The 18,915-nt window shown below is 40.3% G+C and overlaps 1 protein-coding gene and 2 non-coding genes across 8 annotated transcripts in view; all 3 read right to left on the bottom strand.

Moving 5' to 3' along the window:
- ATG16L1 (autophagy related 16 like 1) overlaps positions 1–18,909 on the bottom strand; it is a 22,267-nt gene extending 3,358 nt beyond the window's left edge. The window contains exons 1-15 of one of the 6 annotated variants that reach the window (XM_026855438.1): positions 18,753–18,909; positions 17,791–17,884; positions 15,391–15,496; positions 13,825–13,898; positions 13,378–13,629; positions 12,443–12,508; positions 9,503–9,592; positions 8,692–8,748; positions 8,445–8,492; positions 7,626–7,728; positions 5,012–5,117; positions 4,826–4,896; positions 3,267–3,338; positions 1,131–1,251; positions 191–296 (exon numbers count right to left, since the gene is read on the bottom strand). In XM_026855438.1, the coding sequence (XP_026711239.1) occupies positions 191–296; positions 1,131–1,251; positions 3,267–3,338; positions 4,826–4,896; positions 5,012–5,117; positions 7,626–7,728; positions 8,445–8,492; positions 8,692–8,748; positions 9,503–9,592; positions 12,443–12,508; positions 13,378–13,629; positions 13,825–13,898; positions 15,391–15,496; positions 17,791–17,884; positions 18,753–18,867 (1,481 nt within the window). In that variant the 5' untranslated portion in view covers positions 18,868–18,909. The remainder of the gene's footprint in view (positions 1–190; positions 297–1,130; positions 1,252–3,266; positions 3,339–4,825; positions 4,897–5,011; positions 5,118–7,625; positions 7,729–8,444; positions 8,493–8,691; positions 8,749–9,502; positions 9,593–12,442; positions 12,509–13,377; positions 13,630–13,824; positions 13,899–15,390; positions 15,497–17,790; positions 17,885–18,752) is intronic. The other 5 variants (XM_026855439.1, XM_026855441.1, XM_026855442.1 and 2 more) reach the window with 5 other exon arrangements.
- On the bottom strand, positions 4,199–4,461 carry LOC113483766. The gene has a single exon (XR_003399087.1).
- On the bottom strand, positions 7,155–7,425 carry LOC113483765. Its single transcript, XR_003399086.1, has one exon.
- Positions 18,910–18,915: the final 6 nt, after the last annotated feature.

Below are 18,915 nucleotides of genomic sequence, written 5' to 3'. Positions count from 1 at the left end.
CCCCCCAAAGTCCCAAACCCAAAGCACCAAACAGAATAAAAGTAGTAACATAAGTCCCTTTCAATGGCCTTCTGCAACTCTTCAATCTCATTAGCTTCCAAGCTCAGAAAGAGCTCCCTAGTTCAGATTATACTCAGACAGCAATCCCATAACCATTCCTACACTATAAGCTTTCTTACAGTAGTTTTACCTGATGTCCCAGAAACGAATTTTCTTATCAAAATGTCCACTCATTACACATTGCTCAGTACATACGATGTCATTGCAGCTAGATCCTGCAAACACTGTTTTTATACCTAAAAAGGATAAACCAATGGTGACACACTGAAATTTATACTGTACAAATTGATGAAAACAGAGACAGAAAATGATCATTATACCATACACAAACACAGTGGCCACACAGAACAGTGTCTGAGGACTGACACAGGGCAGACAAACTGTGTCTTACATTAATCCAGACTTAAGTCTTCAACAACCTCTCTGTCCTTCTCAATCTCCTTTGCTGTGGCTAATATCCCTTTAAATGCTCCCATGACAGCTGCTTTACTTCCACTTTGTATTTAGACAGCTATAATTTGCTACTGTTAAACAACATGAAACTGTCTCCTTGACCTGTGTTCATGGTCCAGGTATCAAGGTAACCTTGGATCTCCTCTCTCAGCACAAGCTGGTTTAAGAGCCATCAACAGGAGAAAAGCCATGGAAATAAGGTGTTGCTCCGAGAGAAAGATCTGGATCCTAGCATTTCCTTCATTTGAGATGTTGACATTTTTGGTACATTTCCAAGAGATATTTCTATCCACCTCAGCATTAAACACTCTGACCTGGCTTCAAGTTTTTAGTGGAAAAATAAAATACCCACCCTCAGCCTAGTAAACAAAGAACACTCATCAGAACACAGCTGCTGTTAATGTAATAGCATTACCAGTGCTTCCTGCATACACATGATTTCTTATTCTTATTTCAGGTAACAGGCAGAATGAATCTGATTACTTGAATAATATAAGATGGCATGGCTGTGAGTTTTTGCTTTTTTAGATTAGCAAGTAAAATAATCTGGTTGATGTCCATTTACATTCAGCAGAAGCATAGAACATGAATAGAAGACAGAAGTTATGTTTCCTTACAAACTTTGCTGCGGAGGTCCCAGAGCTTGAGGGTCCGGTCATGACTTCCCGAAACAATGCGTGCATTGTCCAGCAAGAACTTGGCTGACAGAACTTTACCGCTGTGACCTGTCAGGGTGTGCTGATGACAAGAGATTTACATGGTAAAACTGCACAGTTCCACTTGTTCCCTTCCCTTGTAGGTTACTAGTTTTGCTACTTAACAACTCAAAGACAATCTTAAATCGTAACTTGCATGTCTACTGCATTGCTTGGAGAAAAAAAAAAATCTATTCTAGTTAAACAGAGATTAATTAACACTAAATAGGAGCATTAAGTGCCACAAAGTTCAGCCTGAAGCTTGGAGACACCTTTAAGGCTGTAGTTTCTCTAGCTGCTCAGGGAACTTTTGAGCTCTCTTCCTCAACACTCCATACACCTATGCTTCATGGACAGATGGCAACTGCAACACAGACTTGCAGGAGCAATGAGGAGAAGGGGTTAAAAAGCATGATGAAAATTGTAATTATGCCTTCAGGTTTTTATAATGAGCTTCTCAAGAATACAACAGGGTATCTAATCTCAACTGTTGTTACCTCTTCAAGTCTGAAAGCTGAGACAACCAGAGGTTTCAGAAAAAATCCCTACAGCAGTTTCTTTAACTGCAGGGATAAGCTCTGTGGGGCTAAGAACATGAACAACACTCACTACAGACTGTTGAATATTTACATACTAAATTACAAAAGAGACAGTGAATGACTGAAGTAAGAGTTGTGAAAAACCAGAGGGAAATCTTTGGCATATAGTTAAGATTTTTTTTTAAATACTCAAAAGGACTATCAAATTATACAACACAATCTGGGCTTGGGAAATACAAAAGAAAAGCCCTCAAGAATGGAAAGGAACATGAGCAAAGTTTGGAAAAAAGCAAGCCTGATACACAATACAAACTCTGAAAGAACAAATCATCCCATAAGGACCACGTTGTCTTAAGAAAGAACACAAACTCCAGAAAGAAGGTTCTACACTAACTCTGCACCTCTCTTCTGCTCTTGCTGCACTATCATCAAGTACAGATATTTGCATTTAAGTAGGGAGTTTGTGGCAAAATTTACTTTGATTTCAGCTCTCCTATCTCCTGCTTATGTGCAAGCCATGACAAATCTGTATCACACCAACTAAAACCAAAGAACATACTATCTTATTTCAGAGAACAGTGAATGCACTTGCCTAAAGCTAGTAGTCACCAAGGACACCAAAAATTACAGAAAGATACTGTGAAACCAGGTGGATGTTTGCAGGGATAACTAACTTTTTGTAGCAAGTAATCTGTAGTCTGCTAAACTTTTATTTACTATAACTCACATGCAACAGTAGGTCTTGCAGCCAAACAGAAGCTACAAAAGAACTGATATTCTTCACTTTCCTAAATGAGGCCTGACACCTCTACAGTGAGGACTACCCAGTGAATTACAATGCAACTGTAGGCTATAACCAAGAATTGAAATGTCAGAAGATTCAGAACATCAAAGTAGCATCTTTCTAAAAGTGTACATAGGAATGCCAAGAAAACCCTCTTAGTGGAAAAGAACCTTTTCTTTTGGTCAAATGTGAATCCTTCTTTAAACTAGAGCTAAGTGTTGGAGAAGAATGTGAGTACAAAGTAGTTGGGAGAAGAGGGAGAATCTTTCAAAAGACACTGAGAATAAAGTCACACACTTTTAGACTTGCTGCCTGTAACAGTTAGGCAAAGGGCTTCTTTTCAAGAATGCTGCACCTAAACAAACAAAAAAAATCCCTCTTCTGCAAACCCTCCATCAGCACTCCTCTCCTTGGAGTGAAACTAAAACACTGGATTCTTATGGTTCTCCATAAACCATAAGAAGCATTTAAACTTCCACAAAGGAGGGTGGAAAGTGTATTGGGTTTACATTGTAAGGCTTTGCTAGCCTAGGGGCTGTATTGTGAAGATAGGCAGTAACTGAAGTTTCCTGCAAGGCTGTGCAGAGACCAATACTGTATTTTAGGTCTGTTAACAAAAAGAATTATTAGCAGGTCTGTAAGTGCCCAGTTTCCAAAACTGCCACATCCCTATTAGACAAAACTGGAAATACAAGACAAACAGCCTCAGCACTGCTTTGTCTTCAAGAGACTCACCCGTAATCGATTGTCATCAACTGTCCAGATTCTGCTGGCAAAGTCATTTGAAGCTGCTAAGAGGTAAGAACCCTGTGAACACAAGATTAATATAAAACTACTTCTGCAATTTGATACTCAAATTAAACTCTAAGGTATTTCCAATAAATCATTAAAAGTATATTAATGCTATATTACCAAGGGAAAAAAAGAACAAAACCAAAAGCACAGCAGCATATAGAATAAGGAAAGCTAGTCTAACAACTTTCAAAAAGGCTACAGGCTCATCAAAATGTGTTAGTGATTTGTAGAATCATGATTACAGACAAAAGGAGCAACAATAACGAGACCAGAAAGGACATTCTCCTTTCCCTTCTGCTGTAGTAAGGAAACAGGTTCTAGTTTACCTGCCAGTATTGTGGGGTTTTTTCCTCTTTTTTGATTTTTGACAGGGAAAGAACCCTGCATCAATTACTCCTACTGCTTAGTAGGCCTCAGAGTGGAATTAGCCCAATTATTGCAATTTTCATTACAATTATAACATTTTAAACCAGGATTCCAAAATCTAAATCTGTCCAAGCAAAGACAGATTGACTTGTTCATGGCTTTAGGCTTAGGGCTCTTCCAGGTCATCCATGATGGAGAATGGACAATACAAGATTCATGCTTGCACTCCTGTCCCTCTCAAAAGACTTTCCTGAATCCTTAGATTCCATTAGCATCTCGCCTCAGGCAGTTCTCACTTCAAATGTGTTCAAGCAGCTTACAAAAATCAGAACTAGTCTCTCCTGCAGATAAACAGTGCCAACAAGTCTCTACAGAGCTGATCAGTGTCCAAAGGAAGGATCCTTTTGAGTGCGTATCAATAAAGTTTAGCACAAAGAATCACCAAACAGAAGAAATGATACCATCTTTGGTCTACTGTCTATGCAGTAAAGCACCGTCATGGGAGAGGTCTCAGCAGAAAAGTCAGATCACATGTCCAGTTATAACACTCCAAGACCTCAAACTCCTTCAAGTGAGACTGTTGGATGCTGATCCCAGTCATGTTTCCAATACTGCAGGTTAACATGAACTGAACACATCACAAGCTGTCAGCAAACACTCTGCCAGCCACACCATTACTGTGCTGTGACTAGTGAGAAACTGCTGGGAGAAAAGGTCATGGAAGTGCAAGTCTTAGGATAATCAGACCTTTTACTATTCATCACAGACCTCAACAGAACACTTACGGAAATAAACTTCACAGAAATAAAGTCTAAGTGTATTTGCTTTAGTGGGAAGCTGAAGACTAATTTCTTACTTTAGACAAAGCCTAGTGTATTTTACTGTAATTTTATCATAATAGCCCATGTCTGAGCTGCATATCTCCTGAATTGTAAAGCATTATAGGCTCCAGCATATCAAATAAAGATTTTTATTTTGGTACAATTTTTAACTATTTACAGTTACTCTCCTAAGTGTTTAAACTAATTTCTTAGGTAACTTTTCAAAGTGTTAGAATGGAAATTGATAGACCCCCCAACAATTCAGTTAACTCATTCACAATCACAAACAGCGGATATTGCACAGATACTCACAGCACTATCAAATTCTATGCTTGTAATCCCAGCGTTACTACCAGAGAGGGAACCTTTGGGCTCACACCTATCTGCACAAAGATGAATGAAATTTAAAACAATGGATTAGAACAGAAGCTGCCACAAAGCAAATTGTAACATGTGTTTGCTTAGCATCCCACCATACCCCAAAGCAAAAAAGATTACCTCCCAAGACTTCCCAAAGCTTAACCCTCCGGTCCATGCCTCCTGTTGCTAGCAACCGGGAGCCAGGGCTGAACTGCACTGCATTCACCTCCCCATCATGTGCATCCTGAGGAGTGGGAGGAACAGAACAGCCACCCAAAATGGAATTAGCACAGACCCAAAATACCACAGATTAGAAAGCTATAGAATTTAAAGGTTACGCAGAACCACAGCTGTAGATCTTTCAGCAATATATAGGAAACAAAGCCACAGACTGAATCTCTAGTATGGTTGGTGGTATACAAACAGCAGAAAGGCTGATCCTTATCTAAATAAAAAAACAAAAGCACATAAAGAAAAATACTAGCAAAGTCTCAATAGTGATAATAAACTGCCAGAAGCCTTACAACACTTCATAATTTTAGGCTTTATAAGGTAAGGATTTTAAGTTACACCAGTAAAAAAATAAGGAAAGGACAGAAAACATTAAGAGGGGATATGCTGTAGAAGGAAACCAGCTTTTCTTTTCATTTCATCTAGAGCCAGTCATGGAACACGATCCAGTGAATTCATGAAACCACAGAACACTCAAGGCAGGCTTGAGTTAGGAAAGTCTGCTAGGAAAGAGTGTAACAGATTAACTGCATTCATTGAGTGTACTGGTGATAATGCTACTTTAGACTGGCGATTAAGTAGCACCAGAGGTTGTGACACCACCTTCTCTGACAGAGAACTCGGGCTTAAGCAGCGGTTCCTATCTGCAGGTGCAGTAACACCCCTGCACTCCTCTCTCTCACAGCTTAATGTTTTGAAGCTTGAGTTGGCCACTTCATAGTGATTCTTAACCTTCTAAAACCTATGAAAATTTTAGGATTCCTTCCTTCTTTTTTCCCCTGTTCATTTCACAGCTTTATACTACTTACCACACAGTATTAGTACCACATTCTTAAGTCATTTGCTGCATTTCTTTTTAAGTATTTTCAGTAACTGCTCTTTCAAAATCTTTTTTTTTTTTTTTTTTTTTAAACTTGTATTTTTCTGGAACTTGCTGCTTATACTTGGTCTGCCAGCTCATATTTAGGGGTCATCACACTTCAAATCTGAACTTTCTACAAGTGCAGAAGAGCCATTCAGAACAAAACTGGTCAAAAGTCTTGCCTGGAAACTATGTCTGAGAAAGATGGCTGAAGCAACTACCTCCTCTGCCCTTCCAAGCCTGTTCTACTCATCTCTCCAGAAGTGAGCCTGGTCTGCTCCCTATATCCACCAAACCTCTGGCACAGAGTCCTTGCATTCATTCCTGGAATGCTCTGCTGGACCTAGACATGTCCTCACACTCCACCTGGGCTCCAAACACAGGAGCTAAACCAACACGGATCATCTCCAGAAGAAACATGGATTCCTATGAAATGAGTCAGGACTTCTTCCTTCTAATATTGCTGTGTTAACCGCACATCACCTCCACACTGCCAGAGTCTGACAGGCTGTTCCTATTCCTACTGCAAGATGGGTAATTGGAACGGGGCAGCATTCCCCACATTGCCAAGACTAGGGGTCAGCACAGTCTGCCATGATTTGCCCCTCCATATGGGGTAGACAGGCTGTGCTGCTCTTAGAAGTTCTAACGGCATTACAGAAGACCAAGAGGTGAAAACAACATAAACCCTCACATGGATCTTGAAAACATCATATATACAGCTTTGTAATACCTTTTATGATGAAGTTGGCCAGGATTTACATCTATCGATCAACTGCGCTTGCTGACATGGACAGGAGGAGAGAGGCTGCAACACATACCGAAGCCATGAACACCTCTCTCATCTGATGCTTCCTATTCAAGTCAGCTCCAGACTATCACTTAAATTATGACCCTATTCTCACTTAAGGTAACATTGCTACTCCCTCTACCCCATGACTGTCACTAGAGGAGATGGTGACAGGGCAGGCTAGGAATACACAAGCCTCCATGCTGCAGTGAGCCATTCTGTTACTCTGGATGAAAAACACAAGTAATTTCATATTCATGAAATATCCATATCCAGAACTGCAGTGCCTAAGAAAGCTCAAGAGGAATCTTAAAATGAGTAGCTGCATTACAAGACAATTTACCACAATATCTTTCATTCAGAAGGCAATGCCCTTCACAGATGCAACAGATAAAGGAGGTCTCAGCTTGAAAACTTTAGATCACACACAACAAATGCAGACACTCCGCTACCAGAAGCTCCTCTTCATCAGTTCTGTTGGACGACATTCAGTGCCACAACTCCCTTCATTGTGGAGACCTGGAACTGAATTAATCCCAAACTGTCAGCAATCTCTTCCTCAGTCATAGCTCTACTATGGCATGACAGAACAGGGACTGCTGGGAGCCAAGAGGGTAATGGAGTGTAATTCCCCTGTGCCCTCAGACCTTTTACTATTCATCATCGACCTCAGAAAAACAGACATCAGGCACATTGGCTCTGAGAAGCATCTGGGCTAAGAATTAAATGGGATGAACTATGCCACAAAATCAAGAATTCCTTCTTGTTAATAGGTAAGAGTTTCAGGAGATCAGTTCCCACAGACAGGATTCACTTCCTCCAAAGACAGTAAAAGGAATGGTAAAACCAGGAATTTCTTCTATACTTACAAAGACACATATGGCAATAGTGGGCACTCTCACTTCTTTACTGGCACCTGGATGTGGCTCTACATTATCCTGGGGAGCAGGGAACGAGGACAAAGAACGCCTCCTGAGATGAAACAAAGCAGAAATATTTTAAAACAAGAGAATGCTGTTTCTCTTGAGTTCATCCAGATCTGCACCTGTCACTTAACTACACTGTACAGCAATTAAACAATGGGGAAAGGAGTTTAACTTTCTTTTATCCCATCTTTCAAAAATTACATTTGTCATATAACTACATTCACTTGTGGCTTTAGGTATTTCATAGTATGCCAGATAAGATACCTGAACTGATTACTGACCTCATTTTGGAGCAGTCACCTTTTTTTAATCAGAAGGAGAAACATGGCACTGACTACAGTTTAGTTCAGCTGGAGAGACTGCAACTCCATCAGTATGTCTAGGGAGACTCAACACCTTTGCAGCACTACATCCAGGCAGCAAAATGCTCCATTCAAAAGCTCAGGCTGTACCATTTAAGCAAAGACTGTCCACCTAATGCAGAGCTTAACTTTGAAGGACTGGCTCCGCTCTGGACACTAAGCACAGAACCCAACGACTTATTTTAAATAACCCTATTAAAGGAGCAAAGTGCAGTGGAAAGTAAGAGCAAACCCCAACTGTTCTCTCCACAAAGAGGGACTCATTGCCTTTATAACTGTAGGTAGTTTCTAGCCAGTGCTACCAACATAAGAAATCTAATCAGGGTAACGCAGCTGGGTTCCATGTTACTTCAGTGGAATACATTCACATGCTGGACTAAGAGCGGATAATGTTTTTCACCTGGCAGCATCAGAAGATTGATGTCCCAAAAGGGGAGACTCAGACAGACTGGAGGGAAAGGTCAGAGGTCAGCACACGGCAAGATGGAAGAAACAGGAAGTTGAGAAGAACAAAAAAAGAAAAAAAAAGAAAGGCAGAAGCTAGAGGAAAGGCCGAAATTATTTGTCCGTATTCCCTGCACCACCAAGATGTTGGTGTACATTGAAACCAATATACAAAACAAAGAGGTGAAATTGTTCTAACCTACCCAAAGATATTAGTGATAGAGTCCAGAAGGCCTCCAGCTGGCTGGGAGAGTCGCTTACTGAAGGATGGGAGGACAGGTTTAAACCTTGTGAATAGCTTCTCCACATAAAGATCAATACAAACACATGTCATAGCAACAAGTCTCTGGAAAGACTCCCTCCCCTGCAGACCCAGTCCAAAAGACATAAAACACCAAAGGCAGGCATCAGTCCAAAAGTCACCAGTAACTACAACTCAGAACATAAATTTGTGAGTGAAGTTTCTTCAGTTTCCCTCAACCTCCACCCTGTGAATTACTGGTTTTAGATACACCAGTCTGCCAAGTCTGAAGTTTCAACCAAATTAATGTGTGCTCTCATGTAACTACCTCTTACTTTCCACTCACTGCTATTTTAGAGGAAGAAAAAGATGCATTTAAACTAGGTGAAGATTATTTTCAGCATTTCAGCTAAATACAAAATCCCAGCTATTTGCAAATTCACATTGATATCTTGCATAGTAAAAGAGGTATAATACAACATGCACTGTAATACCCACTTTAATGTGTATTTTGTTTTTAAACCTTTAATATTAAACACAGGTTTTACAGACACTAGTGTAATTTAGTTAAAAGATTGAAGGAAAAACAGCATATCCAAAACACGGTAACAGAGACATAGCACATTAGTTTCACGCTATTCTGAAAGTACTAAATTGTGTTCTAGCTAAAGGCAAGTAAAAACCTTACATAAAATTCCCAACATTGTTCCAACTCTCTTATACCCCTTGTTCTCTCTCAATGACATGGTACAAAAATCTCTTGGTCTACAAACCTGGATGTTCGGCTGACAGCTCGCACTGGAGATGTCTCCTCAGCTGTGTCAGAGGTTTCATCTGCAAGCACTTCAATATCATCATCCCTGCTGAAGTGAGAGAAAGCACCTCGTTTTCAGTCAGCCAGAGCTTCCCCTGGAAACCACCCATGGACATATACAAACTGAATGGACAACACTACTCCAGGGTCAGTCCATGTCTGTGCCCAACCCACATCTGGGTTTTTTTAGCTGTAGTAACATGGAGGTAGATCCAGACAACACAAACTGTCACTGCCAGAGATATTACATTCAACATACAATGTCTGCAAACAAGTATGTTGCAGCACCTAAATTTCAGTGTTTTCTTTCCAGCTGCCAATTATACTCTTCACTAACAAGAGGGTTGGACTCCCCTCCCCCTGTTTACATTGACAGGCATACTTTCTAGATGCTTTTTGCTACAGGCATTTTATTTCAGCTTGCAGCACTACATACAGCATTATGACAACCTATCACATCTGAGCAAGACTTTGCTACTGAATTACATTTGCTGGAACAGTTGCAGAACAGCAAAACCACAAGTTATTGCAACACCAAATATAGACAATATCCTATTTTCATAGCACCTTTTTGCCATTCCAAAACAAGAAGTATTTAAAAGTTCAAAATTTAAGAGTTCAAATTTTCCTCTTTCATCCACACCAAATATATCCTGATACTTTCTATACTGTTCTACTTCAGGTGCTGCTCCATTAAGTACAAGGGATGTTTTGATTCACTTCACTGAAGTGTTAGTGTACAACTGAACAGAAGTGTGAGGTTCCAATACATATACCATAAATTAATCCAGCTAAACTACTCAGCTAATGCTAAAAGGTTTTTCCTTATTAGTCATCATGGGCTCTGACAGTCCAGTATTTTTTCCTTCAATGATGATTTTTCCTCCACTGCTGATTTTGCAGGACAACCTATTTTTAAACACACTCTATCAACCTGATGCCATTTGGCTGAACAGGAAGTTTAAATTCAGCATTAAGTAGGAATAACCCATTCCTGCCATCAGATAACACTCAGCTGCAAAAGAATTTAAGAGGACAGGACCATTTTTAATCTCTCACTTCAGAACGTAGCTGCACTTTAAGTTCTAAGATTTTGGATGACAGTATGTATGAAATGGTTGGACTGGATGATCTTCAAGGTCTTTTCCAACCTAGACAATCCTGTGATTCTGTGAAAGGGCTATGGAAAATATATACTCTGATTGAGAGTATCAGGCTGATATTTCAATAAAACACTATCAGATTCTACTGATAAGTTTGAGCTGTTAAAATTGTATGTAGCAAGAGAACTTCCCATGTTAACATATTTTTGAAGCAAATATAAACACCAGGGTGCACTCCTTTAAATACTGCAATTTTGCCCTTCAGTAAGCAGCACATTTATACAGTACAAATCCTCTAAAATGACAAAATCAGAAAAAGGAATCAAAAAAACTGTGAAGCAGTTTGAGTACTTCACAAAAGTCATTCTTTTCAGCTTTTTTTTAAAAGGCTTTTTTTTTTTTTTTAACTTCACAGTGTCTCCTATCAGATTTATGAAACATTGAGACCATCATCCCCACCACAAAAGGAAGTAAAATATTCAAGCTATTATGCTACAGCTACCTCTGGGCTCAGCTCAAAGATAAGAAGGTCTTGCCTTGGGTAATGGATAGGAAGAAGCTTAAAGGGGAAAGTGGCCACAGACATTACATGTGTGCTTCCCCTCTCAGTGCAACATTATTATTAAAGAGTTTAATACTCTAAGATAGTCCGTGTGTGTTTACATCAAATAACATGGACAAAAGGGATATCACTGTTCTTACAAGCTGGGAAGACTGTCCCCTCTGGCTTGGGACTGTCCACTGGCCTGTGACAGAGAGGTCAGCAGTAATCTTGTCATGCAGAGTCACACCTCAATAAGCTTAAGGAAATGGAAGCATTTAAACATTTCTTGAAAAAAAAGGCAAAGCAAATTGTGCCAATTAGTTGATTTGTTAATTGCTGTTTCAATATTCCTTCTAAATGCTACAAGCTCTCTCATACTCCCCCTATGCCTGCCCTTCCTACCTACCCCACCTTTGCATTGGCCCTCATCCAGAGCAGCTACATTGCTCCTATCACATGTAAGGACGTGCAGCACAGAGACCCAATGTGATTACACGATGCTACAACAAAGACAACAGACAGCAATGAAAAGCCTGCACCCTGCTCTGGCACTGTGGTCCAAACACTGTCTCGGTGCTTTCCAGGAACAATGCAGGTGGTGTTTTTCTGGATTTGGCTAACACAAGTGCTAGTAACTTTGTCAACCTGGTGCAAGGGGCCTATACCATCAACTGCCCACTTCAGTCAGCTGATTAAATATCACCCAGGAGTAAACATAACAGTGAAAAGAACAAAAGACCAGAGATATTTATCTCAGGCTTACCAGGAAAAGTAACTTCACATCTATCAATTTTTTCCCTACAGAATAAATCTCTCCCAGTATGGAAGTGATCAGTATATTTTCATGCACCTTAACTCACTCAGTACCTCTTCTGACATGAAATCCTTGAACATACTTGTAATCTAACACTTCAAAACACAGGCATCTCCAGAATACATTGTTTCATGATTGAAGAACTATTCTAAAGACCAAAGGCACCGCATAACAAATGTTTTTATACTGAGATAATAATATATATTCACCATATGAACTACTCTTAGGACTTTCAGTCCAAGCATCTATTTTTAGTCATAACAGAGCTCCTTATTCTGGAAGTTCAAGCAGTTACTGTACATTTTTGACTTTACACCAAAGTTTAAACACTACTCTACATCACCAAATTTAGAAATAACAAAGATACCATTTATCATGTATCTGCCTAAAACTGAAGCATGAAGTGATGAAGGAGACTCTATAAATCAAAGTGCTTACGGTTCAACAGGCAGGGGTTCTTTCGCAGCTTCTGCTAGCTCCTTCTGCAGCCTGGCTTGTCGTCTCCTAAGAAAAAGAAAGCAAGGTTATTTAAAAAAAAAGTTTCCTTAATCTTATTCCAAAGTTTACCCTGCACAGTTTTGATAGGCTTCATAAGATTTATGAAAATAAAAATCAAACCACTGCCCTAATTTTATCCTGCTTTTCAAGTTACTCAGTGCAAGAGAGGCAGTTTTCTTACTGTGAACAGAGAAGGACAAGATCAATCAAGTGAGGCAATAAAGCAAAGTGTACCTACTGCCCTTTATGACCCATATGAATGTAGATTTGATTGGAGTGCAAAAACTTGCAAACATAATGATTATGTTAGTATAGATAACACAAAAGAACCAGGTACTATGAGACTTGTATTATAGTTATTAGTGTCCAAGTATCCTTAGCTGGCAAGTAAGCTGAAGCAATTCAGAATTATTATTTTGCAAGAAAAAAAGTACAAGCTTATTTCTGCAAGTTATACATAGCTTAGTCCCATGGCAGCTGCCCCTTTTAGCAAAATGCAAAACCCACTTAAGTCAAAAAAGGATAAAACTAGGAGTAGTATCAAGATACAGTACAAACAAGGGATGTCCAAATCTAATACCAGCAAAAAACCCCCCCAAACTAGTTTCTATCTGATTTCTGATCTTCAGGCCACAGTTAAATGATGCTCAAGAAACAAAAGAACATGTTTTATTCATTTAAGAGACATGAATGTTTTCACAAAGCATCTGTCTGTGTTGGCCAGAAGGAAGAACACAAAAGTTCTGGACTCTCATTGTGTTGTACAAGAATACAGAGATATCAGAGAGCAAAACTAAATCTGGTTTTATTCTATGCACTCCTAAATATTAAAAAAATATATTGGGAAGTAGTTTATCAAAGGCCATCAGTTTCACCTTGAATCCTTTTCATTTTCTGCATTCAAACGATTGGCTTCTTGTGCTTTCTCTGCCATCCAACGTGAGACCAGCTCCTGGTTGTCTTCAGTAGTTTTCCTTAGTTTCTCCTCCAAGGCATTGAAGGTGATCTGGAGAGCATCATACTCATCTTTCAGTGTCTGATTAGCTCGCTCAAGATCTTGCAGTTTGCTACGCAATTCCTGGCACTCTGTTTCTAGTTCAGAGATCTTTTGCAAATACTCTGCAATCCTGGAATGGCAACAAAAACAATGAGGATTTCCTTTGGGAGCTATACCATCTTCTTTGTGCTCTTTGTGTACTGCCTAACAAAGGCATTTTTCGCCCATGGCTAGGACTTCTAGAGAATATTGTAACACTAATAAACAACTCAACCAGAAGTCTGGGTCTCATACCAACCACACAGACAAAACAATTCTTACTCACTTTGCTTCATTCATCTGCATCTCTTTGTCCTTCTGCTGCATTTGGTTATTCAGATCAATTACAGACTGGGCCAACTAGGGAGAGGAGAAAATTACATTACAAAATACAGGGATACCAACTGGATAACTCACACTAAGCAGCAACCAGTGAGAGTACGGACCAATTTATTATTACAAGCATGAAGCCTCACAGGTCTTTTACAGCTTTCTATACAGATCTGTTTACTGTCCGTATCACACAGGTCACTGAACCAGGGAATCCACTTTCAAAAACAAGTTGTCAAAAAGTTACTGTCCTTTGGTCTCTCACTCCCTTCCCCTCAAAAAGTTTCTTTATTCAAGTCACATCAAACAATGTGTATTAGGAAGAAATTCTATCTTTTAAAGTTGTGGAAAAACCAATTCAGAAACTAAAATTTGCCAAGTAAACCAACAAATGAGTACTAACAACCAAGCAACAAATCTTCCTGTTACGGCCAGGACAGCCATTACAGGAGACATGTAGTTCACATATTGTAAATGCAGGTTTCACGAAGATTTTTCCAACAAAGTTGCTGGTGGAGTCTCTGCAGTGCACAGGAAACAGAGGGGCAGAGGCCAACAGTAATGAGCGGCTGCTGTCAGCTCACAGCTCCACAGGCAGTGAGCAGCAGCGAGCCCCACAGCACAGAGAGCCTCAGCTGCCCAGGGAGAAGTTCTGAGCAGAGTGCCTCCTCGGTAGATGGCTTAGGGTACCAGGCTGCGGGAAAAGAAGGAATTTGCAGTGCTTTGACTAGTCAGCACACACCTCCTATAGAAAACTGTCTCCTCTTTGAAAAGATCAAAATAACTGACACTGCAGCTTCACAACGCCAGTGAGGTGTGATCAAAGGAGCATGGTAACATTTTCCAGGTCACTCCCACCTTTTCCCTATTAAGACCACAGTACCATGCAGGTACTAGCTCCTGGCCTCATTCAATCCACTGCTGTGATTTTTAAAAACCCAAACCCAGTTCTGCTGATGAAGCCTCCACACCTTTGTGTTAAAAAAAAAAAAAAAAAAAAAAAAAAAAAAAAACATAGCTTAGAGCACTCCTGGGTTCCCGACTGCATCTACATTGCAGAACAAGTACTCCCTTTTCAGTCTAACACGATGGGACTTTCAACCTGTGCATCTGCTTGTTCTGTCTGCTTTTTTTATAGCAGAGGTCCTGTGAAGTGAGACAAATGAAACTACACACAGGCACTTATTCTCTCATTCAAAGTCTTTTCAATGTAGAACTAGTGGTCATGCACAGCTCTAATCTGGATCAGTTCTTTCTTCCTCTAATACATACAGTTAAAAACCTAATAATGAAACACAAAGTGAAGCACTTCTTAAAAATCATGCTATGCTGACAACGTAAGCTCTTATCTCCTGCCTGTCAAAGACCAACCTTCTCTGGTTTATTTTAATCATCAACATGGGGAGCTTAAAAAGGCTGTACATGAAATGAGGAAAAAATGTTGATGAGTAAGCTTGGTAAAATTAAGGTCATGTTCACAAAGGGCCACGTACAGACCATACATACGAGAGGACTTTCTAACCTCGCCACGTTTCTTATGCAGCTCTGTCAGCTCCTCCTGATGCTTTATCTTCAGCTGTGCCAGCTCCTGCAGCTGAGCATCATTCCATGTGCCATCATGTCCTGGACTGGAGTTTGAGAGAGAGGAAGAAGAGATGTCACAAACAATAATCCAATTGCTTTGACAGTCTCAGAACATTACCTCCCTTGGATTTTCTATATTACATCAGAGTCATTCATAATGAACTAATGAACTAAACCACAGGTAGCTCCCCCACACCACACTTCTCACCAACCAAAACATTATATAGTACCAGAAAATTAAATTTACTGAGGACTCGATTCACCTTTTTGTACATTTCTAAACAGAATTCACATTCAAATTAAAGATAACTAGCCTTTACTTAAATTTGCGTTAAAATAACTGAGTCTTAAAAGTACACTCTACAAATTCTGGAAGAATTACAAATATTTTGCCACCTCAAATTTGTTCTGGAGGGAGACAGTGGACCTCGAAGATGATAGATATCTGGAGAGAGCATAAAACAGGACACAGAACCAAAAGCCAGGGGACCAAGGGTATGTTCCCAGGCCCTTGGATCTATAGTCCCAGGTGTTGCAAGTTGCTTCTCCATTGTTCCAACAATGTTCTAGCCTCTTATTGTATAAAGGTTTTGGGGTGCTTTTTAATTGTGTTTTACACAGTGGTACTGAGACATAAGCTGGAATTTCTACACACCAGAACACCACACATACCACCCCCCAAACAACTATGACTGTAACATTTAGCACTCATGTCTCTTGAGGCACAGAGACAGGAACAGAAGTCAGGTTTTTAAAAGCATATATGCACACATACATATCACACAGTCTTTGAGCAAGTTAGCAGCTATATTTTAAACAGCTTTTAAAAATAATAAAGTTCATCACCATTACACCACACAAACAGAACAAAGTAATTGGAAGTATCTGTTTCTGCAGTCGCTTTGTGTTATAACAGTCCAGTGGGAAACAAATAATGCATTCAGAAGGTGAAAGGTCTCACAATGATATCAGTAACTTAATGCTCTTCTCAAAGACAACCAACCAACAAACACCATCTCACCAAACTAACACTGTACTAGAAGACACTGCATTTCCCAAAACTGTCCAAACAGATAGGAAGCCAAGTCCTGTGCTAATATCCAACACGTCCTATAACTCTGGCCATGCATACCTCTATAGCCAGAACTACATATTCCTCCTTGGCCTTAAGATAAGTAAATCCATTTTTCCTCAGCTGTCTAGGATTATGACATTTATTCTATTTCAAAAAACTGTCATATACTGAGGACAGTATCAGAGCTCAGCCTAGTATTTACTTTGAAGAGGCTGTTTCTGTGCATTTCTTGTCATCCTCATCTACTCCAGCCTCAGAGTAGGTATTCAACCAGAATCAGATTCCCATAAACTACAGATGGTTCAAGACAATTGCAGTCATCAGAAAGCTACTGAGAACTTTCACATGGGGGTTAACTCCAGCCTGCTGGCCAAATGCTTTCCCTGCAATTCCTGTAAAATCAGGGAGCTCTTCTTTCCTTACTAATAACAATATACAATAGCCGTAAGTATATTTGTTTTGTATCCCACTTAGACATACACATATGGTTTTGCATTATATTGCAATAAGAGCTTCAACAGAATAGGCAACTGCCACCAAAGTAGGAAATTCTGAGCTACTTAGCCCTGCCTTTTCTTCAGTTACACCAAGAGCAGAACCCAACAGCCTTTCCCTGCTAGTATTTACATGCCGCCCAAAGGACACACTGCTAGCATATTGGTTTGCTGTGGATGAAGCATGACCCCTGCCTACATCACTAGAGTGCTATTCCCAGGTTAGAGTGGAAGTTTCCTGAAAAAATCCTGCTAAAAGCAAGACAACACATTCTATTTAGCACACAGTGCTTATTTAGGGCTGATACTTTACAATCATGATTTTCTCCGCTCTCTCCTTCTATGTGATTACACAGATTGAAAGAAACTAAGACATCAGTTTCTTCCTGCACTGCAATACTCATAAGACTGAATAATTTCAAGAATCATATCATAAACATTGGGAACTAACACCAGACAAACATTATAAGCATTACAAGGCAAAGAGAGCAGAAGCTCATGCTAGTCTGCCTTCATACCTTGAGTTTGTGATAAATTAATTTGTCCAAAATTTGGTTAGATCTTTCTGCACTACATTCTGTAAACATACAGTAACTTGTTTTCATGTTTATAGAGTCTGTCATGATTTATTTTAAGTTCAACAGATTTCCCAGTTCACTTTATTCCAAGTTACTGTAGTAACCTAGAAGTTGTTTGTGTAAAGCATCAAACAATGGTTGAGGTTAGAGCGTGCCTGACAGCTGACTGACAGAAAAGGAATTTTAAATACCTGATCTCATGTCTGCTCTGCATGTCATATTTTTCTGCTTGAAGCTTATCAGCCAGCACCGCATGAAGATCCGACTTCTCTAGTAGCTTGTTATCTGAAAGGGCAAAAAGTACAGTTGAGAAGATAATCAAAAAGCAAAACCAGATTTCCACCCTCTTCTACGAGCTAAAAATCTAGTATCTTTAATTATTCTGGCACAACCAAACATTATGTAAGTTTCCACATTAGAGTACACTCTTTGATGTCAGCAGACTAAGGCACTATTCAGCTACAACTCCAAGAATTCCTCATTAATTCAGGTGCTGTGGGACTGGTCTTACAAAAGCTTAATAGAGACTTCTCAAGTGCATTGCTATTTACTAAAACCAGAGTTCAAAGGTCAAACTCTTTATCGCCCCTCAAGTGATAGCAAGAAGAAACACAATAACTGGTCACATCCAACACTGCAGGGTCCTGCTGAGGTTTATTTGCTTTCCTCCCCTATGACATACAGCACCTCAGCATGTGAGCCAGCAGCTGTTAGGAGACCCCCACTTCCATTTGCTCTCAACCCAGCTGGAGCAGGAGAGGGACGGGCAACTAAGAGCTGAATAGAAAGCGCTGGCCCCTGAATAGCTCCAAATTTTACAACTAGATCGTGAACACAGTCAATAGCACTATTGTTCGCAATTCCACAAACATCTGAGCTGAAACTGTGCAGACAACTTAGGTACTCAAATCACTGTCCACAGCACAAACCCGGCTGATCCAACTGAGAGAAGCAACTACTTATTTTCCTCAATTATGTAAAGGCCCAACTTTCCTCAGTTCTAACAACTATCTCCCAACCAGTCTTCTGAGAATGACACAGGCGAGGCCTCTTTACCACCGCGTTTTTCCCACTTTCTCCGGAGGTGAGGGAAAGGAAAGTACCCCACAGCCTCGACCCCGCCGGGGCAGTGGTGCCGCCGCAGCCCACTTACACTGCCCGATGATCTCCTCGAAGGCCTGTCGCTGCAGCCGGTCCCGCCGCCGCAGCTCCGCCGCGATGTGCCGCTTCCAGGGGGGGAAGCCGGCGGCTCGCAGCCCCGACGCCATCTCCGCGGCGCGGAGGGAAGGGGCAGCGGGGGCGAGCGCCGCCCGGGC

The sequence above is a fragment of the Athene cunicularia genome, assembly GCF_003259725.1.
Source record: "Athene cunicularia isolate RWA chromosome 9 unlocalized genomic scaffold, athCun1 chr9_part2, whole genome shotgun sequence".
Classification (NCBI taxonomy): Eukaryota; Metazoa; Chordata; class Aves; order Strigiformes; family Strigidae; genus Athene; species Athene cunicularia.
The sequence above is the reverse complement of the archived record's forward strand: the minus strand, read 5'-3'. Positions and strand labels throughout refer to the sequence as shown.